The sequence below is a fragment of the Rhinolophus sinicus genome, chromosome 12 (genome assembly GCF_057876585.1).
Source record: "Rhinolophus sinicus isolate RSI-liver-muscle chromosome 12, RSI-T2T, whole genome shotgun sequence".
NCBI classification, from domain to species: Eukaryota; Metazoa; Chordata; class Mammalia; order Chiroptera; family Rhinolophidae; genus Rhinolophus; species Rhinolophus sinicus.
Window position 1 is genome coordinate 45,079,984 of NC_142512.1, and position 25,439 is coordinate 45,105,422.

The 25,439-nt window shown below is 44.1% G+C and overlaps 1 protein-coding gene across 4 annotated transcripts in view; it reads right to left on the minus strand.

The window, feature by feature from the left end:
- ERN1 (endoplasmic reticulum to nucleus signaling 1) overlaps positions 1 to 25,439 on the minus strand; it is a 79,281-nt gene that overhangs the window by 46,086 nt on the left and 7,756 nt on the right. For 2 of the 4 annotated variants that reach the window (XM_019732980.3, XM_088802322.1), the window contains exons 2-3: positions 10,269 to 10,304; positions 7,243 to 7,363 (exon numbers count right to left, since the gene is read on the minus strand). In XM_019732980.3, coding sequence (XP_019588539.2) covers positions 7,243 to 7,363; positions 10,269 to 10,304 — 157 coding nt within the window. Of the gene's footprint in view, positions 1 to 7,242; positions 7,364 to 10,268; positions 10,305 to 25,439 lie in introns of those variants that run through there. The other 2 variants (XM_019732982.3, XM_074320868.2) reach the window with 1 other exon arrangement.

A 25,439-nucleotide genomic window follows, 5' to 3' on the forward strand; every position in this document is an offset into this window, starting at 1 on the left:
GGTGGGGTGCCATCAAGCCTTGCACCGTCATCCCAAGATGAACAAAAGGACAAGTAACTACGTCACAGCCAAAAGAGGTACTTTAGGGCCGGCCTGGTGGCTCAGGCAGTTGGAGCGCTGTGCTCCTAACGCCGAAGGCTGCCGGTTTGATTCCCACATGGGGCAGTGGGTTCTCAACCACAGGTTGCCGGTTCGATTCCTCGGCTGCGTCCCCTGCAACTAAGATTGAACAGGGCACCTTGAGCTGAGCTGCCACTGAGCTCCTGGATGGTTCAGTTGGTTGGAGTGCGTCCTCTCAACCACAGGGTCGCCCATTCGACTCCTGCAAGGAATGGTGGGCTGTGCCCCCTGCAACTAACAATAGAACTGAGAACTGAGCTGCGCCCTCCACAACTAAGATTGAAAGAACAACTTGACTTGGAGAAGGTCCTGGAAGTACACACTGTTCCCCAATAAAGTCCTGTTCCCCTTCCACAATAAAATCTTTTTTTAAAAAGAGGTATTTTATCCCTGTACTTCAACATTCACAGGCATATTCTGATACATACCAAGCAATGCTGCAAAAACACCCATTGGAGTTGAAACCTGTGCTACTATGTGTGGTGACTGCTATCTACGAGACCCCCTCCACAATGTGGGAGGCATTGCTCTGAAGCAAATCCCCCAGGAGGGAGGGATGTGAATGGGGGTACAGATGAAATCTGGTACCAGCTGGTGACTGCTGAAGCTGAGAGATGGGTATAGGAGAGTTCGTTATATAATTCTCTATGTTTGTATATGTTTAGAATTTTCCATGGTAAGTAGTAAAATACAAAAAGAAAAGAGAGAGAGAGAGAGAGAGAGAAAACACATTTTCAAGATACTCAAAAGCAAAACAGGCCTCTTTCATATCCTCTCTCACAAAACTTAATTTTCAGTCCTCCAAAACAAACAGCAAAAAAACCACTTTTCTTATGCGTAAGCAACGAGGCTGCAAGGTGGTGATGCATATCTTAAGCCTAGAACATTCCTTAAGAGAAAACAGATTAGAACTATTAATGAAATGTCATCCCTTTTCACAACTTCCCCTATGTTTCCCATCACACCTCTGAAGGCAGAACTCTGACTCTTTCTGAGCAAAATGCAAAATGCCCACTGCCTAAAGGACAGGAGAGAAAACCTCCTGCAAAAAGTCACAAAAAGCTAAGATCAGAAACTGGAACTGGCCTGCTGTGGCGATGGTATGAGTGACAGATGACGCATCCTGAGGAGGCAAAGTCAGGTTTCATCTGTTTCTCAGGGCTCCTGAAAGATGTCTAGTCAGAAGGGTTCTGGGCCCCAGTCAGCGTTAGATGTCTCAGACATTTACTGAGCATCCCTGGCTGTCCAGAGACCCTTACCTTCAAGGAGTTAGAAATTCAGCAGGAAGACAAAGGTAAGCAACAATTCCCATCACAAGGAGGAAGTGCCATAGCAGAGGCTTCAACGAAGTGCCTCCAGAACCCAGATGAGGAAGGGGCTCACCCTGCTTGAGGAGTCAAGGAGGTAATCTGGGAAGGGGGTCTTAACAGATGAACAGGCGCCTGACCAACACTGCAGGCTGCTGGTGGGGAGGGAGCATCAGCAAAGGCCCGATGTCTCTGAGTTGTGGCTGCCACAACTCCAAGGGGCACCTACTGGAAGAAACGGGATTGAGGCTGGAGAGGTGGGAGAGAGTGGATTCTGAAGGGCCTTGCATGCATGCTAAGGAGCTTAGATTTGACCCCGTGGACCAGTGCTTCTCAAACTAACAGTGGTGAAGGACCACTGGTGACAATTCCAACCCATCATTGATGACACTTCCTCTCCCTTCTGTAGTTCTCTCCTCATGGACAGGTAACACAGGTGGGCAGACCACACTTGGAGTAGCACTGTTCTAGACAACACCAAGAGTAGTGGAGCAGGGGTGCAGCACAGTGCAATTGGTCTTTGCAGAGGGCATGCGTGATGGCAGTGTGGTGGGTGAATGGGAGAACAAGAGGCAGCAGGGACGGCTGGCAGTCAGGGAGCTGCCGAATTCGTCTGGGAAATGGATGTCAAGAGCCTGGCTAAGGCACCGGCAAGAGGGACAGGGACAAGGAGTCCGATTTGGGAGACACTTCTTCAGTCTACATGCCAGGACTTGGTGATCAAGTAGCAGAGCATCAATCCCTCTGTTTTCCAAAGTGGGTGGGAAGAGGCACAGTAAGAAAGGGAAACCCATATGGAAAGATTTTCTTCCAATTTCAAATAACAAATCTTGTTCTGATCCTTCCCTCATAAGATACCTCTCGAATATCAACCATTCAAGGGACATCTCAGGATTCGGGGCCCATCTGGCTGGGGAAGTAGCCATGTTGCACAGTTAGCATATTTTTATGATTAGTAAAGAATGGTTCTAAATTAGACCCAGTTCTCTGTGCCATGGAAGGGGATGGGAGTAAAGAGTAACCTGCAATTTGATGAAGATTTGAGTGTCAAAAGTCAGCATTAACTAGTATTTTAAGTCGAGTACACCAAGCCCTAAACCAGTCCCTGTAATACCAAAGAAAGTCCTTTCAACCCCAGCAAGGCAAAGCAAGCTTTGAAAAACTAATCTAACATAAAGCATGACAGCAACGTTCTCAGTTTGCCTTTGGGCTGAAAGTGCAGAAATAAAACATACTCAACCATCTTCACTAGTGAAATTTCAGAGAAAGACACAGTGGTGTAGCTACAGTTACAAAAATCACAGCTTAAAAAGATCACACCTAGCATAAAATGTCAGAGCTCAAATTAGTTTCTGAAAACAAATAAAACTCGTTTTCTGTACTAGGTGCAGTTTGCCACGATGGTGTAAGAAATCTCTGTTTCTGGGAACTGCAACGCATGTTTGGGTGAGGAACAAAAGCACCTGCCAAAACCACTCTGTGGAAAGAAAAAAAAGAAAAAAAAGCTCCCTGTTTTTTGGCCCCTGAAACAAGTAAACAGTTAGGAAACCATGAGATGGAATAATAGGTATATATTCTGCAGAACCCCAGTTTGATGAGTTAAAGGTGTCTTTGCATCGGCACGTTTCTTCCATTTCGCTTTGCTTCCCCGCTGCCACTCAGGCCCAAGCCCACGGCCTCCCTTGCCTGGACTGGTGCAGTAGCCTCTGCCTGGTCTCCTGCTTCCTCCTGGCCCATCAGCTCAGTCCCAACACAGCACCTGCTGATCCTGTAAAGCGGAGGCCAGGTGTCTTAGTCAGCTCGGGCTTCCATAACAAAATACTATAACCCGCGTGGCTTAAACAACAGATATTTATTTTTCACAATTCTGGAGACTAGAGGTCGAAGATCAGGTGTCAGCATGTTTGGGGGCTAGTGAGAGTTGTAGAGGGGCTCCTTCTGTGTCCTCACATGGTGGAGAGCACAAGTACTCTGGTCTCTTTTTCTTCTCATAGGGACACTAATCCCATCACGGGGTCCCTCTCTCATGACTTCATCCAAATGAATTACCTCCCCAAGGCTCCACCTCCAAATGCCATCACATTGGATTTTTGGGGGACATAAACATCAGTCCATAACACCAGGGCATGGCACTCCTTTGTTCAGAAACCTCTGATGGCTTCCAAAAAGCCAATGTCCTCATACCAGCCACCAGCTGCTATACCAGTGGTCTCCGTGGAGGGCTGGGGGTGCACAGCTTGCTGGGCAGTGCTCAGGAAGTCTGCGGGCATTTCCTGGTGCTCACAGGGACTGGTGGGGGTGAGATAGGCCCTAAGTATGGGGGGGCCAGGGACATTAGGTAGCACTGCACAGCCAAAGATTGCCCTGTATCTGCAGGCTGCTTTGATGTTCTCGCAATCACTCACAGGGGCCCCAAACTTTTAATATTTCTCAGAGCCTACAACCTAAGTGCTTTACCTAAAAGCACAAAGGCACTTTTTGTATAATTTTATGCACTGAATCTTCTCAGAATGGGACTACTGTCTAAGTCAGGTAAGGTTGTACTGTTGTTTGGAACGTTATCAAGAACTGCTCCCCATCTTGGAAACCCGGTCTCCGTAGGTATTGGGTATCCTCGTTTGCATTTTTATCCGTCTGCGTTAACAGACAACGCACTCACTGAGGGGTGGAGTGTCCGTATAGATGACTATGTGTCTGAGCATTTGCACGTTAAATGACGTACATGTGATTAAAAATTACTTTCCTATTACTTCAGATTACTAACTGGGTAATAAATTTATTGCTCTTTAAAACTGTGTGTGTATGTAGGTTACTGTCTATAAATTTCATTTCAGGACAGTAGTGGGGGCATTTTTATAATGAATATTATGTAAAGGGAGTGCTGCACCCCTACATGACTGGCCCTCCCAGCTCGTCTCTTAGTCCTCTCCTTCCTCCCTACTTACTCCGCTCCGACGTCTGTGCTTTTCCTCAGCCGTGCCAAGCGCACGCCACCTTTGCCCTGCTATGCCTTCAGCCTAAAGACTTCCTTCCTTCCTTGAGTTCTTCCCGAATGAAGCCTTCCCAGTGGGGCTGTGCCTGTTTAAATTTGCAACCCCACCCACCCCCGACCCCTGCAACCTGGCAGTTCCTATCCCACTTCCCTGCTTTATTTTTCTCCAGAGCTCTTACAACCACTGTGTCATTTGTTTTCTTATCAGTTTCCCCATTAGGGTCAAAAGCTTCTATGAGGGGAAGGACTTTGTCTGTTTCCTTCACTAGTTGTATCCTTAGGGCCTAGAACAATATCTGGATACCTTCATAAAATATTGACATATCCATGGTTTAGAAATACCAATTTTGAAATCTTTAGTTATAATTGCAAGATTAAAACTGAACTGAAAACTCAGGGTCTCCATGCATTACCATCTGTAATCTTTGCATAGAAATATACACTGGGGCCGGCCTGGTGGCTCACGTGGTTGGAGTGCGGTGCTCCTAACGCTGAGATCACTGGTTCGATTCCCACACGGGCCAGTGAGCTGCACCCTCTACAACTAAGATTGTGAACAACAGCTCTCCCTGGAGCTGGGCTGCCATGAGCAGCCCGAGGTTGGTGTGAGCTGCTGCGGACTGCTGAGTGCTGCCATGGGCTGCTGAGTGCTGCCATGGGCTACCATGAGTGGCCAGTGGCCAGCGTGAGTGGACATCAGCCATTGTGAGCGGCTGGCAGCTGACGAGAGCTGCCGTGAGCTGCCAAACAACAACTGGCAACCGACTGCCTTAGCTGAGGGGAGTGCAAGGCTCATAATACCGCATGGGCCAGGGAGCTGTGTCCTACACAACTAGACTAAGAAACAACAGTTTGAACCGGAGTGGGGTGGGGGGAAGTGGAAGAAAGGGGAAAAACCATATACATATATATATGGAGAGAAAGAGACTCTACTGGTAGCTAGAGATGAATTTCTCTAAAATAAGCCAGTTTATTCTCAGAAAAACAAGACTTAGAACCTATTGAATATTACTTGAAATTATTCGACCTTAATGCGATTTCTCTAATTCTTCCTTTAAGTGTCTTTTAACTCCTCCCTGCTGTCTCCTTTGCTGCTTTCCAGGACTCACTCCTCCTGACTGAAGTCCAATCCACCCACCAAGGCTCAGCTCCAACACCCCAGCTTCACGAAGCCTTTCCTGTACCCTCCCCAGCAGCTCCGGGCACCTCTCTGAGGTGGTTACAACACTGCTCTGTGTGGAAGTTCTGTGCACTTGTCATTTCTCTCTCCCAGACTATGGGCTCCTTGAGGGCAAGGACCATCTTTTTCTTCTTTGTGCCCCATACAGTATCTTTCACAGATTAGGTTCTGTAAACACGTGTTAAATGAAATAAAAAGGAGGCAAATTCTTTCAGCTCTAAGTTATGGAGGAGAGCAGATTGACTCTTATGTCCGGCTAAGTATCAAATAAGGCAGGACACAGTTTTGCCAGATATAGCGAGGCTACTTGTAGAAATTAAGTCTTGGAGAAGATCAATTTAAAACACTACACGCAGGGAAAAGCAAAGCAGAAGAATGAAGTGACTTGGGCAAAAGTGCCCTGCCTTAGAAATACTGAAACTGAGGGAACAGCCTTAACACTCAACAGTGAAAATGTTAGTCACCATCCTTTTGTGACTTGCTGATTTCTATCTTTGGATGAAATCAGAAATTATGAAATTAAAACAACGCTGCTTTTGTTTTAAAAATATTAAAGGGCTTAAAAACATGAAGGAGAGACAGTACAGATGGCATTCTGGGAGCCCGTAGTGCAATGCCAAAATGCAGCTCTGCAGTCTTCTTGTGGTCGCTCATTCTTGAGAGCTGGTCCTTTCAGCTGCTCAAAGTTCTTGCTGATCCAAGCAGGGCCCAGACAGGTGAGGCAGGACGGTCTGTGGTACCCAAGCTGCCATCATCTATGGATGGTAACTAGGTTTGCTGCCGTATTGACAAGTGACGTGTGACGTTCTGACACATGCCCATATTTTTCCATCTAAAATACTGTTTTGGAACATTTTATTAAGGAAGGAAAAACACTTGCTGTGCTCATGAAAATAATGAGTCACAGATTAGTGATGAAAGAGAACATGCCGGTCAGACCTCAATCTACAGCCAAATGAGATTATTACTGGACAGAATAATAGGGATGACACTGAAAGACCTAAATCCTGGGACTTGCATGGCCTTACCCAGAAAGATTACTTTGGAAATCGAATACAATTTCCCAGCTGTAGGACTCTATTCTAACTATCATCGGAAGACAAGCTCATACAACGGAAGTGTGGGAGATTGCTAAATGAGAAACAAGCTCAGTCTTTTGCTTTCCTCAATGTAAAGAACCAATAAAGTAGCTAACTTGGATGAATGTCAAATCTTACAGCCCTCAATTATTCCAGCCTCTATAAAAACAAATGAGGCATTTGTGGTTAGAGAATATACCTTCTTGTAATTACAAGAAGCTAATCATCAGAATTTAACAAAAAAAATTCAATGCAGCATGTCTTTTGTAAACACCAAGCCAGAATTATTAATAGAAAAGCCTAGAGCCATTTAAACATGAAATCTGGACAGAAGCAAAAGAAAAGAAAACAAAAAGATAAAATATGCCTCTTCAACTGATGCACTAAGCAGATTATCACAATTCAAGCTGTAAACATACCCTTTGAGTATAATTCCCTTTCCTTGACTCCATTATCCTTTTTTATTTTATTAAATAACGTGTAACTGTTTTTCTCTTTCTAGAATGTTTCTTCAGAAGCAGCTGAGCAAATGTCCACATCACCCACAGACCAAATCCAAATTACCTTCTTTTAAAGTCCATTTGATCGATCCTGTCCTCTTGCTGACAGCATGCAAACTTCCATCCAGGGTTGACACAAACAACAAGGTTTCAGGAAGTGTCACTGTGCTGGGACTTCCAAAAATCTGCAATGAGATGGAGAAGCATCTTCAAGGTCAACAGGATTCGTCACCTTGGGCGTGTATAACCACCCCCCACCCCAAAAGATTCTAAACCCCACCACCTTACAGATGAAGAAACTCAGATGGGAGAGCCTAAATTCCCATCAAGGGCACATGTCTAGACAACAGCTGAGTCAGGACTAGAACCCAGGTCACCTTATTCTATCTAAGTGGTCATCCTTCTTGCAAACAGACATGTTTATGACCTAACATGACGACCTAACACATCGATTGAGAAATAATCCACAAGCAGCCTCCACTGAAATAGAGGGAGAAAGTATATTGACCTTCTCTTAGTTATATTTCACTTTCTAAAACCTAGTCATCTTGCAAGACTCCATGATAGAAAAGAATGCCAACATACCTACACATACCCCTACGCACTTACAAAATTTTAAAAGGCAAAGAATTAGGGGACAATGTTTAAAACAAAATAGGAAAAAAGCTCTCATATAAAGAGTATATATGATAATTAAACACCAAAATATCAAAAGAGACATGTTATAAAAGAAAATGTATAAAAAATATAATCCAAATAGCTCCTCATAATCAAAATACAGTTTAAATTAAAATGTACCTTTTATGTTCAATGAATTAAAAACATATATTTTTAAAGAAAATAGCCAAAGATAGTGAAATTCACTTTCTCACCCATTCCTGGTGGCAATGAAAATTATAAGTTCAGTGCAGTCTTTCTGGAAAGCATTAAAGTGTTCATATTTTTAATTCTGTAATTCTACTTCTATATCCTAAAAATTACAGATATGGTAAAAAAAAGTTCTGTGCACAATGATATTCATTACATCCCATTTATAAACACAAAAAACTAGAGAGATCTGAATTTCCAATATCTAAATGGCTGAAATAAATTATGACACATCACTCAATGGAATATTATGCAATCAAGAAAATAGCACATGGGAAAATTTACAATAGAGAAAAATGCTTGTATACATTATCACATGAAAAATACAGAATCCAAAATTTAATGTACACTGTATTTATATTTATTCTGGACAGATTTTTTTCTTTTTTTTTTGGTTTGCCTGTCCTCTAGCTTTGCTAGGAACTGAAGCCTCGTCTACAGGTTTCCATGGGAGTAGCTGTGTGTGTGTGTGTGTGTGTGTGTGTGTGTGTGTGTGTGTGTGCACCGCACACACGTGCAGGTGACAGCTGGTAAGGTTTCCTAGGACCATCTTTTTGAGGTATGGGCACATTCAGCAATGCGACCTTGTATTGAGATTTTCTCTTCCTTTGTCACTATACTGTCCCACAAATTAACTGGTCCCTGTAGGTGTTGAATTAAAAACAGCCCAACTTTTTTATACTGAGACAGCTTGAATTTTGACACAAATGCTATTTTAAAAATATGGTTGGATTTTAGCACCGAACCTAAAAGACTGGGGGGTTACTTGCGCATGGGAGCCTGACCCCCAGATACCTTTCACTCTTGGTAAGAGCCGGGATGTCACCTAGTTAACCCCTTAGAAGCGAAAGCCCAGTGGCTATCTCCAGGGCAACGTGAAGGGGCAGGACAAACACTGCAGGGCCTGCCTTCCTCTTCCATGGTGCAGACCAACTGGCAGAGGGGGCGAAGCATCTGTCAGAACCTGGCTCCTCTCATCTCTTCTTGCCTGTGCCTGGCCTGGAAGGGGGAGAAGTTCCCCCCTTTACTTTACCCAGAGCCAGGGCCCACTCAGCGGAATGGGGGAAACAACAGCAAGCTCCATCACTGCCTGCTGAGTCTATTCTCTGCGTAAAGACTTAAACTCGAGGAGGATGAGTCTGCCTTGAATTCCATCTTTGGAAATAAGAAATCAGTCTTATTTTGACCTGGCTAGGAAAATAAAAGCCTCAAGGGTGGTGCCTGCCCTAGCTGGCAATCCAGAGGTTAGGTACACCAACTGTTCTGGGGGTGGTTACAATTATTTTGACGCCCAGGGAAGAGATGGTGACAAGCCTCTCCTGGACCTTGTCACACCTGAACTAGAGGAGAGTACATCACCCAGAGGGCCTGGCCTGGAGAACAGTGGCCTATGCCAAGACCACTGGGGCTGCAGCTAAACGAGACTTAGGGCTGTCTACCATTGAGAAAGGGGGTGGGTTTGCAGCTTGATGTGAGATGGCAGGATTACGTTAGGTGGAGGCAATTTGGGGACTGAATGAATAAAAAGGGAAGATGGATGCGTGCCTGGAGCCAAGAGGTAGAAATCCCTGCTGAGCCCCCCTCCACCTATCAAATAGTTACCCCAGGAACCACTATTTTGCACAATAGGTCTTGGGATCACAAAAGAATTAAGTTGCACTCTCTGGACGGATGATGTGATACGAATTTAAACTTGGGAGATTTCTATGAATACGTTTTCCTCTATGTGGAAAACAACTGGATGCTAGAGAGAAAGACAGGCAGAAGCAGAGAAAGAAGACTGAAACAAACACCACAGCCGAAAGACTGGGAGAGTGTAGCTTGCCTTCCACTGCTCCTCAGGCCTCACCAAGTTCCTGTCCTTGGCTCAGAGACACCCCATCCTTACAATAAATTCCCCTCTTTGCTGAAGCTTGTTGGAACTAGGTTTCTGTTGCTCACAAGGAATAGAGTCCTAACATACACACATACATGCACACAGAGCTGTTAAAATACATACACAGGAAAAATTACAGTGCAAAATTATAGCAATAGCTTTTTCTCCTGTATTTTCTAAGTTTTCTCTAATGTGATCATGTAATCTACAATGAATTTTTCATAAAGTAGGAAGGAGATGGACAGGTTAGCAGGTAGAAGAGAAGCTGGAATATAAAGAAATTTCGACAAGTTCCAGGCTAAGTTCCAGGCGAAGCGTTTTCCGTGTCAGGACATTAGACAACTCACCCACTTTTGATCATTAACGTCCAGCAGACAAGGGACCTGAGTTAGAAACACAGAGGTCTCCGGTAAGATGTGTGCATGCAAGAACAGAAAAGTTTTGCTGCTGTTATAAAACCCTACAATACAATTAGAATGAACTAAATGCCCCAAAACTATCTTAACACAATATGACTATTAAAAAGGGCTAATGTTTAATAAAATATATCAGTGCTGCTTCACTACTAGTGTGGAAACAAAAGCCACCTGCATGTCTGAGCAGCTTGGAAATCACAGGAAGAGCAATTGTCTATGGTCGGTCAGTGAATCGAAATAAATCCTAATCACATAAGTAACATAGTCATCTAAAAAATCTCAGAAATACCAGGTTGGGCTAGATGTTGAATTTAGCAACTGAGGGCACTGACAGTTAATCACAACATCTGCAATGATGTCACAAACCCTATCACACCCGAAGGATTTTTCCTTTTTGAAGGCTCTCGGAGGTTTCAAATTAGAACGGCCCGAGAGCCACTCTGAACAGTTATTCTCTCAGAAGGCAAATTCATATTACAAAATTTCTCTACCTTGGCATTTTTTTAAAGCATGAAAATGCTTGCCTTCAAAGATAGTTGCTATAACTCACATGAATTAAATAAGCTTCTAGCTTTGCGATACTGAGCACCGCTGAGAACTATTTGTTCCTGAACATCTAAAATCACTGCGTCACAGTAATGACCTTGCACATTACCTCCACTCAGCCATTTCAGTCCCTTTTCTCTATGATGGATGAAATGGCAACAGGACCTACAGGTATATACACACTAGTTTCCAGAGAGCCTGAAAAATGGAAAGAAAATGCTGATTCTGCAGATGTGCTTCAAGTTGACTACCTGGAATCTGACCCATTTTTCTAGCTAGTGGGACATATACTCCTGGCTTCGATGGTGACTTCTAAGAGTAAGCACAGTAGCCCCGTGGGAGGGGAGCATGGTAATGGCGGGTAACCTAGCCTAGCCTAAAACGAGACATCCATTTGCTAACTGGTCCTCATGGAAGTCTGGCATACGTCCTCTCACACGAGGTGACCCTGAGATAACAATTCTGGAAACGCCCAGCCTGAGGACAATGAAGCCTGGCAATTCAGGGCAGATGGTGCCGGCGCAGTGGCTGCTGGTCAAACCAGCTTATTTCACTTGGGTTGATGCAGTGGTAAAGCAGTCCTCACTGCAGGCCTGCTCAGCTGGGATATGAAGAGTCTCCCACCCGTGAGAACAAACGCCATCCTGGGGCTGGATCCTCACGGTCAACGTTCGGATTATAAAGCAAGGTTTCACAGAGTCCGGCAGCTACACCGGTTCATAAGATGTACCGCTCACTTTGCCTTCACAACAAAGACCTGGAAGCGACTACCAACCACTTACACGGATGATTAAACAGTTAAGTCGCCGACAGTTTCATTCTCTAGTATTCTAAACTCAGCTAATTATTAGTTGCACGTGCATTAATTCAACTCCTTATATTTCAGGTAAGAAAAAAAATTTTTCCAAAATGAGTTCTGAAATACCTTTGTTTAGAAAAAGTCTCCGGTAAAGAGCATTATGGACAAGGGACAGGTATGTGGTTAAGCCACATATAAATGAATGAAACAGCCTCTAACAAAAGCCCCCCATTTCTAACTAGTACTGGGGATGGGTCAGGCCAGGAGGCGGCTCACCAGTGGCTGGAGAACCAGCAGCAAAGCCCCTGGCCTTGGTGTCTTGCCACGTCTGTCACTGGAGGGACTGCTCATTTCCACTCACCCCCGGCTCTCGAGGGAGAACAGCCGCGAGGCACACTGCCAGCTCCCTCTAAGATTCAGAACACAGCAATGCCCACTGCTCCTCAGCAGGGCTTTCAGGAATGCTGCATTTACCAGAGAAACACAATTCTTAAATTTCAGACTCACGTTTCAAGAAATGGTCCACAGTTAAATGACTACCTAATAACAAGGGTCAGAAATAAGGTTAATAAAAATAGCACAGACCTTTCATCTCCAAGTGAGTGGGAAGAAGTGCCATGTACACACGTGTCTCATACACAGCTTATCGGTTCTATTTACAAAACTGATGCATCGCACTCCCCCCAAAAAGGTGTACACACACACACACTGTGAACAGGAGAGCCATACACTTCTCAGGCGGCCTGCCAATCGATCAAGTCAAATCCAATGGAACATCTCCAAAAGTTAAATTTATATGGCAATACTGTAGTGTTAGTTTAGTAGGGTAAGTAAAAACAGTACAAATAGTTAAAATAAAAATCTTTTCTGTGAATGTTCTCCCCTCCCCTACCTCCACTCCAACAGACCACAGTATTTATAATAACATTAGAATACAATAATTTGGCTAATAAAAAAATGGTATTTTTTTTCTTTTAGGAGTAACACACCAATTTCCAGGATTTGTTCAGAGGTTGGTTTTTTTGTTGTCTTGTTTTGTTTTAAATAATGTTTCCTCTATGTTCATTGGATTACTGTTATATTGTGTAATCCTAACTTTAGTTTTATTTATTTAAGGTTAATAAAACCCTTCCTCCAAACTAAACTATAACTCTAGCAAGAATATTGGCATGTTTCCATAGAATATTATTACACAATGTAGTATGTCCGTAAATTCCTGGAACCTACAACCTGCCATCAACACCCAGTCTGCCTTCTGCAGTGCAAAGGCTCCTTGCCAGGGCTCACATCTACCGGACAGTGGCCACAGAGGTAAAAGGAAGGTGTAGTGACTTCAGAGTTCATTTTGGTTAATGAATATACTACACATTATGGTATTACAGGTAAGACTTAAAACAAGTATGCAAGTGAGTGAAGGATTATCTAAGAAAGATTTCCAAGGTATTTTGTTTTACTATGACTTAGGACACAAAAATCTTGAGAACAATTAAAGCTTCATGTCACCAAATGTGGAATAGATTTCAAATGGATTAGAATGTGCTAAGGAATCAGAACTTATAATTATTAATTTAGCAACACTGCTCAGAGGTGAGAAGGGCATTCATTGTTCCCATGGCTATAATTAGTGAAAACCACAGGATGGATGAACTGATTTTAAGAGATATCAGTAAAACACTTCCGGGTGTGCCATAATGGGAAACCAGTACTATAGCGCTTCTCACACACACACAAAAATCAAGTCAACTCATGCATTAATATGTCAATTCAGCAGGAAGCACCTCAAAATAGTATTCTGTGACATAGTCACTTGGCAGGCACTAAATGATATTTTAAAAAGGACATATGTCTGGGGGCCGGCCCGGTGGCTCAGGTGGTTGGAGCGCCATGCTCCTGACTCCAAAGGCCAAAGGCTGCCGGTTCGATTCCCGCATGAGCCGGTGGGCTCTCAACCACAGGGTTGCCAGTTCGATTCCTCGAGTCCCGCGGGGGATGGTGGGCAGCGCCCCCTGCAACTGGGATTGAGCACGGCACCTTGAGCTGAGCTGCCTCCCGGATGGCTTGGTTGGTTGGGGTGCGTCCTCTCAACCACAAGGTTGCCGGTTCAATTCCACGAGTCCCGCAAGGGATGGTGGGCTGTGCCCCCTGCAGCTGGAAACGGCGACTGGACCTGGAGCTGAGCTGCGACCTCTGCAGCTAGGACTGAAAGGACAACAACTTGACTTGGAAAAAAGGGCCTGGAAGTACACACTGTTCCCCAATAAAAGTCCTGTTCCCCTTCCCCAATAAAATCTTTAAAAAAAAAAAAAAAAAAAGGACATATGTGTCTACCATTCTTCTATTTGCTGCAACTGTGTCTACTTCAGATTATAAACTCCAACAAAGCCTGACTCTTTGCAATTCTGGCTTCTTTACAAAAGTACCCAGCAGAGTACTGTCATTCTAATGCCACTTGATCACAAGGTAGAAGACTGTGCCCAGTGATGGCCAAAAAACCATCAAGAATTCACCAAAGCAGCGTAAGACTGAAATCAGTGCCCAGTAAATGCCAACACACACCCACTACATAAAGGTCTCTTGTTGAAAAACAGAGCCCACATAAGTATAAGCCTTATCCCGATCAGGAGAGGGGGCTAAACCAGCAGCTCCCAAAGGCCTCCCTTTGAAGGTATCTTATGTAAAGGTGTGATTCGACCGATACAACAAAGATTTTTATCCTAATCAAACCCTGCTCTCCAACCCCCATCTCATTTATACACCTGATCCAACAGTAAAGTACTCTTCCCCAAATACAGGCAGGTCTAAGCAGCCATCTGTACACAGTGACACAGAAAACTCATTGTGTCTCATCTTCTGCCTACTGAATTGGGATAAAGATTATTAAGAACAGAATTAAAACACTGGTGATATTAAGAGACTTCTCTTGTTTAATTGTGCCTATGTTTTAATGATTTCAGTCTACTAGAATCATTCCAAATTCTGTAATACTTTCTTGATCTCCGTGTAGGTCAGCAACAATCCATCAACTATACACTAGTTCCTTCTAAGCAGCCCACTGGCTATTATGTTTCCTGATATTAAGTCAACAAAGGTAACCATGTCATTTGCTTTGGATGGGAGTCAAGCGTTTGGTTGGGAAGCAGTAAAGGGCAAGGCCTAACTGAACAGCACTGTGTGGTTTCCAAACTAAGCAACTGAGAGAGCTAAACTAAGTATTTGTGGCAATTCTTGTGTGTGGTGTAATTAACCACCACCCCAAACAGTTACAATTCTTCAGTTAGACTACTCCTTCAATGGGTCTGATAAAAGGTTCCTCTTCAATCCACTTTATTCCTGAGCACAATGGTATGCTAATTTCACAACAGGTGACTATATTTCCCCCAAACTGGTTTTGGGGCCCCAGGCTAAATGTCTATGTTCAAGCACCTGGCAGTTCCCTTGTTCTTCATGGTCCCTCTGCCATCAATTGATATTGGCACCATGGGAGGAAGAAATACATTTGGGCATGAAAGGTGTTCCATGAAACCTGTCACCACACAGGTCAAGAAAGCAAGCCCTGTGCTGAAGGTGGTATCAAATCCCGAAGGTCCCTAAGCAATTTGTAGGTATGAAAACTAAAACTCAAGCTTTCACAGTCATTTAGAGGTTGAGATTTAGAAGGTAGGGATTGCCACAATTATATTGTTGTCTCACTAAAACGAAAGAGCGTCAGTTTAGGTCTATAAAAACTGAGAAACCTGTTAGCTCACTTACCTTAAGGAAGTAGCATCATAAACAAACTAAGCTAATCAAGGTCTCATTTAGACTAAAAATTCCTGACTATCAGTCTTATAAGAAGTCAGATTTGATCCATTCGAGTACATATATTCATCTGTAGTTAAACGTACTGTTAGGAAGTCCTGATATGAAAACCCCAAGGGGAAAAAGAAAGACTCGATTAGATAGCAAATTTTTCAGTCCTGATAATAGCACCTAATCTGAAACTGTCCATTTTGCTTTTTACACTTGGTCAGAGAATTCTTTTGGTGGGGAAGGGGAATAGAAGGGTCAAGTAGAAAGTGGATACAGGCTCTAGTTAAATAAAAATTATCTACAAACAACTGCATTTATGACATAATTGCCATCCACGCTTGCCAAATGTTGCGAAGGTTTATGAGAAGTGAAACACTATGCAATTCACCTGCAGTTGAGATACCTGGCCAGACTGACTTCCCCTAGCCAGAATCCCCATTGTTTGAAGTCCATTTGAGGATTACCCACTTCCCTACTGGCCCAGTCCACCAGACGGCCTTCCCATCTCCAATTCGCTGGAGAGTCACTGAAGTCCATATGGCTCCCTATGACCCAGATCAAACAGTAGGACTGTTTACAGCTTCTGAGATAGGTTATTTTAGAGATGAAAAGGGCTGAAGAGATCACTATACCTAAGCCCCTCATTCACAGGACAGGAAGTCAAGGCCCAGAGAGGTGAAGTGACTTGCTCAAGGCACCACAGTTCACCGTAGACACAGGACTGGACCCAAAGTCTCCGTCTCCCTGTCTGGTCCTTTGCCCACTACACCACACTATAATTTCAATACTTTAAATCATGGTGCTCTGAGAACCATAACCTTAAATTACTTCGGGCCTGGAGCTCCCCTCTGAATCCTGCTGGGGCAGACCAGCACTCGGCTCTCAGGCGGGGGTAGGATCTTTGGGATGAGACCAAAATGTAAACTATAGATTCTATATACACACCCAACGTACCAAACGGCACTGCAAATTATACAGGGTGGGGTCTTTAAAAGACAAATGTTCTGGGTAAAAATTCCCGAGATCCCACTGTAGATCTAAGTGGGTGGGAATAACACCACAGAAAGTCAAAGGTCACGGCCTTAGCCACCACAAAAAAAATTCCTGCAATACACATTTATCCAGCTCAGTTCTAATGGCTTAAAAAAAGGAAAAGCTCTTTGCTGATGATGGAGACGACACAGCAGCCCCTGCCAGTTCCTTTGATGAAGTGAGTCATTCTTTCAATGCCAATGCCAAGGAAACCTACACCACTGATGAGCACAAGACAACTCCTTTGAACAGCAAGGACCATTTTAATGACCAACCACACACTGACGAGCCGCACGCCGTCAGCCATGACGGCTTCACTTCGCGGGAACTGATGCTCACAAAACAGGAAGGCAACGCGGCTCTGAATATTGACGTTTTCATGTGAAAAAAATCTTATGCCCCCAGATTTCCATAATTTCAGCATAGGTTTCTATTTCCCAGACTCCTCTGAGAGGCAAATGTAAACATCTCTATGCAATTCTCACACATTTGGGCAGAGACAGGAAAGCCTAAAAGACTATGGAAGGCCGTGTTGGCACAACCAAATCTACAGAGTTGTGGTGTGAAAACTGAGGACGTCGAAAACAAGCACGAAGCAAGATCAAGTAACGCAGCTTCCTCCAGCTTATCAAGGGGCAGGCAGGAAACAGAGGCAGGAAAGAATGCCTGAAAAGGAGATACCAAGCCTTTGGGTTCAAGGAAGAAGCCCTTTCAGATACCAAGGAGAACAGCACTCCCTCCTGAGAAAGGAAAAATGGCTGCCCAGGCAGGAATGGGGGAGGGGACGTGCTTTTATAGGACACACTCTACTGCCAAAGGGCTCCATTTTCCCAGGGATCGCTCTTCCTACAGTCACCATCCTGTAGTGACTGGTCTGGAGGTCATGCACTCTTACTGTCAATCTCTCCAGGTCAGAAAAGTGGCTTACGTGGGCCTCTGAACTGTGGGGCAAGGTGGCTAAGCTTCCAAATCTGGTTTTTCTTTTGAAAACTGAAAAACAGCAATCTCTTTAACTGCTGAGGAAACAAAATTAATATTAAGATTTTTCAAAAAATTACGTAACTATTAGGGAAGATTGTTTCATTGAAGAAATTGGTGGTAGCCAAAGACACCAGCGGAAAGTAAACTCAAAAACCTGACCATCCACTCACTCTGACTCAAACCTCAATCGCTCCTCATCTCTTCCCCTCATGGACAGACGGCAATAATGCAATAGCTGCTGATGACAATCTGGAACAATTAAGAAAAGGTTAAAATGTATTTGGTTTGTGGTGTTTAAGAAGGAAGACGAGTATAATTGTCGAAAAGATTTTCACCAAACAGGACATTTTATGTGCTGGGATTGTATTTGAATTATCTGGAAAATCCCTTACGTAGTACCCTTCATTTTCTGATGATGCTGAACAATTCAACACATACAGAGGGTGCCAAAAAAATGTACACATTTTAAGAAAGGAAAAAAACCGTATTACAATTGTAATATTCAATATATACCGACGACAAAAGATGAATACAAGTCACGTTTGACTTCTGCAATTACAAGAGGTGTTCAAAGTGGTTCCCATCAGCGTCCAGACACTTCTGATTACAGCGAACTACTGCCTGAGCAACTTTGACCAAGTGTCTACTTGTATCACTGTGCTTGCTGTTTCAATTTCTTCATACAGTACCAGGCCTCTCAAACTTATCACGAATGCGTGCAATTGTTAGGCCTGTGTGTTGGAGGTTCTGTTGCATACCATTGTCGCTGTACTTCCACAATGTTCTCGAATTTCAAATACCACTTTAAAATGGTCTTGAGCTCCTCGAATGACAACCATGCTTCTGCCATTTTCTTTGACTGTCCTGCCTGTCGCATGATTAATGCCATCTTTTGAGCGAGCATCATACGACACATTGCTACCGTAATTCAATTCAACTTTGAAAAGTAAGACACACATAACATCTCTTAAAACGTGTATACATTTTTTTGGCACCCTCGGTATTTATCTGTTAAGCCTTAGTGTAGTGCCTGGCCAGTATAATGTGGTTGTTAGAAGGGTGAACTCTAGAGCCAGACCACCCTGGGCAGTCACTTACCTCTCTGTTTTCTCACTTGTAAAAAATGGGGATAATAATAATACCTATTTCAAAGAGTTGCTGGGAGATTTAAATGAGTTAATATACATAAAGCTCTTAGAACAGTATCCAGTATACAGTGAACGCCATGTAAGTGTCAGTTATTAGGATGATTAATCAAGAACTGTGAAAGACACTAGGATCTAATCACTACAGAGATCTGATTCCTGTCTTCATGGAGCTTACAGGAACCACAGGAGTCAAATAATCACACAAACAGCGTGACAAGTTGCAGTAAGTGCTATGACAGAGACATACAGGGAACCATGAGAGCATAACAGGAGAAGGTGATTTGGTCTTATGTTGCGGGGGATAAGGGATTACTGTGTCAAAGGTTTTCCTGAAAGGAATGACATTTGAGTTAATATCTATAGGAAGTGGGGGAGAAAGGGAAGACTTTCCTGGGCAGAGGGGAACAGCCTATACAAAGGCCCTGGGACTGACGATAATTTACTGTGTTTACTAGTGGGCCACTGCTGCTGGGGAAAGCAGAGGGGACAATGGGACAAGGCGGGGCTGGGGACGCAGGCAGACACCAAGTGTGCCCTCACAAAGAGTGGGTCACAAGAATCAGAATCTTCTTTACATGTCTTTTGACGTATGCAGCTTACAGAAAAAGTAGGAAGGAGTGCTGTCCATATTGATACAAAGCAAACCTGGAGGGAAAAAAAACAGTCCTCTAAGGTGAAGGGTTGATCTGTGTTCACAACCTAGGTGAGTCTTCTCTTGTGTTTTAATTTATATTAACGTTAGACGGGTGTTGCTTGGCTGCCTTACAGCTGAGTATGAGCGTCACACACCAAAACTTCATGGGAGAGTTTAATAACTCTCTTGTGATGAAATGTGGCCTGCAGAACAAACTCCATCGCAAGGGGTCTTGCTTTGAGTCTCCTCGTCTGAGGGACTTCTCTGGCCAGCCACCACGCACAGATCAGAAAGCTCCCTCTGAAGGCCCAAGGACTGAAACATACCCCTCCTTGCTTTTTATTCTCCCAGGGTGCCTCTCCCCAGGACCCAGAGTCAGTTCCAGGTTATTTTTGCTACAATAGGTAGAATCATGGGGGTTCTAACCATATAGAACAAAGTAAGTCTCTGGATCACGATTTCATATTACTCAAGAAGGTTGGCGAGGATCTGAAGGACTTATCAATCTCTTCCAGGCACTCCCTGTTTCACACCTCTTCCTGTTGGCTGACTCTTCCATGTCTAACTTACTTGCTAGTTCACTTATTTCAACCCTCCCTTTCTAGGCTGGACTCTCTTTTAACCTACAGATACACAGGAAGAACGGTCCTGTTCTGTGTAAGGCCTGTAAAACTCCTGCCCGTAAGGAGCTTACCACCTAGCAGAGACACAGTGCTTCCCAAGGGGAGACCGCAGGTTCCACGACCATGCCTCCCAAAGGCTGAGTTGGCGGTGTGCCCAGGCCTTGCCCACAGCAGTTCCCTACGATTCTGAGCCCACACTTCCCGCTCAGGCCTTCTTCGCACTCCTTGGCTTATCCTGTGTTTGTGTAACTTCAAAGCCTGTTAGTCATCCTCGCAAAACCCCACGTTAAAAAAATCCAAAGTTCCTCAGGTATCCCCACGAGCCTGGCACATGCTCAACAGATGTGGGTTTTGGGGGTGGGGGGAGGGGGTGGTCATGAATGAAGTTGAAAGAAGATGGACGGGACACAGGCTATATGTCTTGATTCAGGCTCTGGGCAAGTCCTTAAATTTTTCCCGGCAGAAGTAGCTGATGTTATAAAGTAAGAAGACGGGGTTGGATATGGCTTTTAGCTCAGAAGTGTGATGGTCCATGATTTGTCATCTCTCCACAGGCTTTAGCCCCAACCAGTCAAAACATGCCCCAACCCACCCAAGAATGTGAGAGAGCTCAGAAGTCGCAACGCCTTTGGACACAGTCACCCCCAATCCTGGTCTTTCAACAGCCCAGTGTCTCTACTTATCTTGAAATATTGCAACATTGGAAATTAGTAACAATCTGATTCACTTTAAGATTCAGGGTGGGGAGGGGGGGGAGGAGAAACACCACAGAAATCAACTAATGTTATGTGGGAGGAGGCAGGTGACTCCCAAGAATAGTATCCTGTTTCCCCAAAAATAAGACGTAGCTGGGCCATCCGCTCTAATGCATCTTTTGGAGCAAAAATTATTATAAGACCTGGTCTGATATTATATTATATTATATTATATTATATTATATTATATTATATTATATTATACCCAGTTTTATACTATATTAAAATAAGACTGAGTCTTATATTACTTTTTGCTCCAAAAGACACATTAGAGCTGATGGTCCAGCTACGTCTTATTTTCGAGGAAACACAGAACATGCTATAGACTCTAAAACCAACCAACTCCTAAACTGAAAGGGAGATCTCTACTCTTCTCCAAACCACAAATCAGATAAGTGATTGAACTTTACCCAGGTACGGTAAGCCCCAGAGATTTCCAAGTACTGAACCCATCGGACCAAGAAAGATGATTTAGGGTTGGTTTTAGAAGCAACTGTGGTTTGGTTCCCAGTCAGCTGAATAACAAAACTACAGATAAACTTGTTCTTAATCTCTGTGTGTAAAGGAAACCGTTTTCTGCTTTGCAAAACCAGACCACAGCAGGTGGAAAATGAACCCTAACAGAACTAACTATAGGAGAAGGCCACTGGATTGTTCAGAGACAGGTGGTGCCTGAGGTTGGAGATTCCCTGAAACCAGGTTTACACTTTTCTGGCAGTATTTGAATTTATCTGGAGATCTTATAAATACTTCCACAGTGAGAAAAAAACATCTAATTTTGTTTGTAAAAAATACATACATACAGCAAGCAGCTCCTCGAATAATGTTGTTTTATTTTAACACTGATGAGATGCCATAGAAACTTAACTCTTGCTTATATTAGCCTTGGTAAAATTGGTTTTGTTATGCACAGTTTTGCTTAAAGTCGCAGAACCTGTTGACAATGTTAAGGGTTACTTACTGTATATACCACATGTGTGTTTGGGAGAAGAGGCATCACAAAAATCAAGGAATTGCTGGCTCTCGCCCCTGAGTCCTACGGGTTTCTGAGATTTCCCTGACACAATTTTCAATTTCCTCTCGTTATGTTGTCATTAAGAATTGACAACAGTGGCCGGCCCGGTGGCTCAGGCGGTTAGAGCTCCATGCTCCTAACTCCAAAGGCTGCCGGTTTGATTCCCACATGGGCCAGTGGGCTCTCAACCACAAGGTTGCCAGTTCGATTCCTCGATTCCCACAAGGGATGGTGGGCTCTGCCCCCTGCAACTAACATTGAATGCGGCACCTTGAGCTGAGCTGCCTCTGAGCTCCCAGATGGCTCAGTTGGTTGGAGCGCATCCTCTCAACCACAAGGTTGCCAGTTCGATTCCTCGAGTCCCGCAAGGGATGGTGGGCAGCGCCCCCTGCAACTAAGATTGAACACGGCACCTAGAGCTGAGCTGCCTCCCAGATGGCTCAGTTGGTTGGAGTGCGTCCTCTCAACCACAAGGATGCCGGTTCGACTCCCGCAAGGGATGGTGGGCTGCACCCCCTGCAACTAGCAACGGCAACTGGACCTGGAGCTGAGCTGCGCCCTCCACAGCTAAGACTGAAAGGACAACTTGACTTGGAAAAAAGGCCTGGAAGTACACACTGTTCCCCAATAAAGTCCTGTTCCCGTTCCCCCATAAAATCTTAAAAAAAAAAAAAAAAAAAAAAAGAATTGACAAGTCACACTCAATATCTCATATTTGCTCAGGATTTTCAATCATATGTGAGCTGTCAACACCAGTCCTCCAGAAGATTGGATGAGAAACAAACTGGAGTACAGACCTGTACATTAACCCCAACATTAAAAGATGCGATGCCACTGGGAGGGCCGGCGGGAAGGGCTCTCGTCTAGGACAGGACACTGGTCAGGGAGGGCCCCACACATTGGCTGGGCCCTACAGGACAGGGAAGCGACACCTAATGAAATCACAGCTCATTATGGTGGCAACTTCCAGGCCCCCGTCTCCCTTGCTCTACACTCTATTTTGTTTCTTTCCGTAGAATTTTATCACCTTCTCACATTCTGTGTGTATTTACCACGATGTCTTATCTGTCTCTGCCAAGTAGATGTAGGTTCCATGAGGACAAGGGTCTTTGTTTTGTTCATTGTGTCCCAAGAGCCTCAAACTGAGCTTGCCATATAATATATACTCGATAAAACTGGTGAATGAATACACGGATGAACAGAGGGAATCCACTACATCCAGGAGCTAGGGAGCTGGGACGCTCAGAGCAAAGCTGCCTTCCCATCTTCAGCCACTCAGGTGAACGTGAAACGCGGCAGCTGGGGGACGAATCCCCTAACTTAATGGTGTTCTAATTTGGGAAGACATTTAGAAATAGGCCCATATAAGTGATTTGCTAGTTCCACGGTCTAGTTTTACCAATGGGGAAACAGGAAATAACTCATTTGCCCAGTTTCCTAGCTGGCCAGTACCGAGCGCCTCATCTCTCCTCTCCCACTACCTTTCTATTGTATGGGTCAAAGCACGTATGAAAAAAAAAAAAAGAGTGCCTATAATCTACATTTCAAAACAGCTACGATGACAAACTACGCTTATCTATCTATGCGAGGAGGGCAGAACTGGAGCTGCCACTTGGGATTTCCTTTCAGCATCAAGTTCCGTGGGGAAACACAGCCCTGGTCCCCACGTTTACCCAGGTCTGTTAGGTCAGATGCCGAACCCCGTTCAGAGGCTGACTTCAAAGGGCGACTTTCCAGTTCTACTGACGTCTCGCAACACGGTCCCCGCAGAGCTTTAGATTTGATCCAGCCCAGTCAATGCGACACTCAGAAGTGAGTTTCCTCTTGATTCTACACCAGCTGTTAGGATTCTTTGAGTAACAATTTAGTCCATTGGCTGAGACAGCTGACTAGCCACGTCCTGCGCTGTGTTCTGCCGACAGACCTTTCAACTGTGCGCCTGCTGCGAGGCTGACAGATATCCAGCTCTCACATGAAAAGGGGAAGGAGAGTATCACAAACTGTCCCCTCCTACAGTTTGCTTCCAACATACACACTCTCACCCTGATAAGAAAGTTCCTTTTTGTTTACATGCTTCATTCTTGTGCTTTAATTATTGAACTTCTCCCACAAATTTCTTCAATACCCAGGCCCCTTGGCTACTTCACTCTGGTGACAAAAATTTGGATGGTTTCACCCGCCAGGATGCTGTATTGTTTTGATTCCTTAGGCTTCTTAATATATGGAGAAGGCAAAAACAATAAGTAAGCCTAAGTGTAACTTTAGATAATTCTATAAACATTGTATAATTCAAATACATTCAAAGTGTATTTGAATAGAAGGTCAGCTATCAGTCAAAGCTGATTTTTAAAAAGCAATTTCAGTAGTTAGTACTCAAAGAAAAACTATCCATCTGTCTGGAATTACTTGTTCTTTGAGAGTTGGGCAACATATTAAAAAAAATAATAATGCTAGGCTCTCTAGTTCCAGTTCTGCTGCTAACCAGCAGAATGTAGTGATCCCAATTCTCTATAAAATGAGCGAAAAGCTCTCTCCGGTCTGGTCCAGGGCTGTGATTACCGGGCACAGGTAGACACATTTGCTCTGTCCAGGATTAAGGCACAGGAATTACTTGATGGCCTCAACCTGGCTGCACATTAGTCACATGGGGCTTTAAAAAAATTTGTTTTTAAAAGAAAGGATGCCAGCCTCAATTCCTAAAGATTCTGATTTCATTCACCTGGGGTGGGGCCTCAGCATAGGGCACTTAAAAAGCTCCCCAGGTGACTCAAGGTGACTTAATTCGCCCGGGCTGACAAGCACTGCCTCCTCACACACTCCCAGCTGCAGCTGTGGTCTCTCTCTACAGGTGTTTCTCTCACTCCTAGAAACCCCTCAGGAGTCATGGGCCATTTGCTTCAAGAGAAAAGAGAGCTGATTTAGTTTGAGCAACAAACTCCTCTGACCCAACTGGAGATCAAATGACAATGTCAGCTTCTGGGGATTTGACAGCAGTGTTTGTTCAGAAAATGTATGAAAAAATTTCAGTTTCCATGACAAACACTCCTGCGGCCCAGACAAACAATTATCCCCTCATCGGAAACAGAGGGGGGAAAATAATCCACTGGAGAAAGGGGTGGTTTTGAATTATAATTATAAATTAGTCTACTAACTAGGGAAATCATGTTTAATACATAAGAGGACAACCCTGAATGAGGGTTCATTTTTTAACTGTGAAACATCATGCTGAGTGAAAACTGAAACTGACTTGGAATAATCACAAACCATTTATCTCCTGGGGTTTGGCAATGTTAAAATTAATCTCATTACTGATATGAGGAGCTGTCAAGAGGGCACCACACACTATGGGTCATGTCCACCCAAGCAGATATCCAGGAAGCCCCTCTCATTCTGTAGAAAGAAACACTACTGATGAGATCCCATTTAAGAAGGTAGATTACAGCTGAAGCAACATCTGCCTCCCCTCCAAAAAAATCCACAACCCACTTGCCTGGTGATAAAAACAGCTCCTTGTTTTATTGGTCTTAAGCCTCAAAGAAGAATTCCAATAGTATTCGCTGAGGGCCCACTACAGTGGGTATGGCCAACTCACCCTGCCAAACGCTACAGAGGATGAGAAGATAAGCAAGACAGGGTCCTTGCGGTCTAGGACAAACCAGCAAGAGACGTGAAACCCCCACCCCCACCCAAGGCACCGTCCTGGCCCTTTCCTCTCTCCCTCATTACACTCTTCTGAGACCCACCTAAGCTAACCTGAGTCCCTTCAGGGTCCACAGCCCA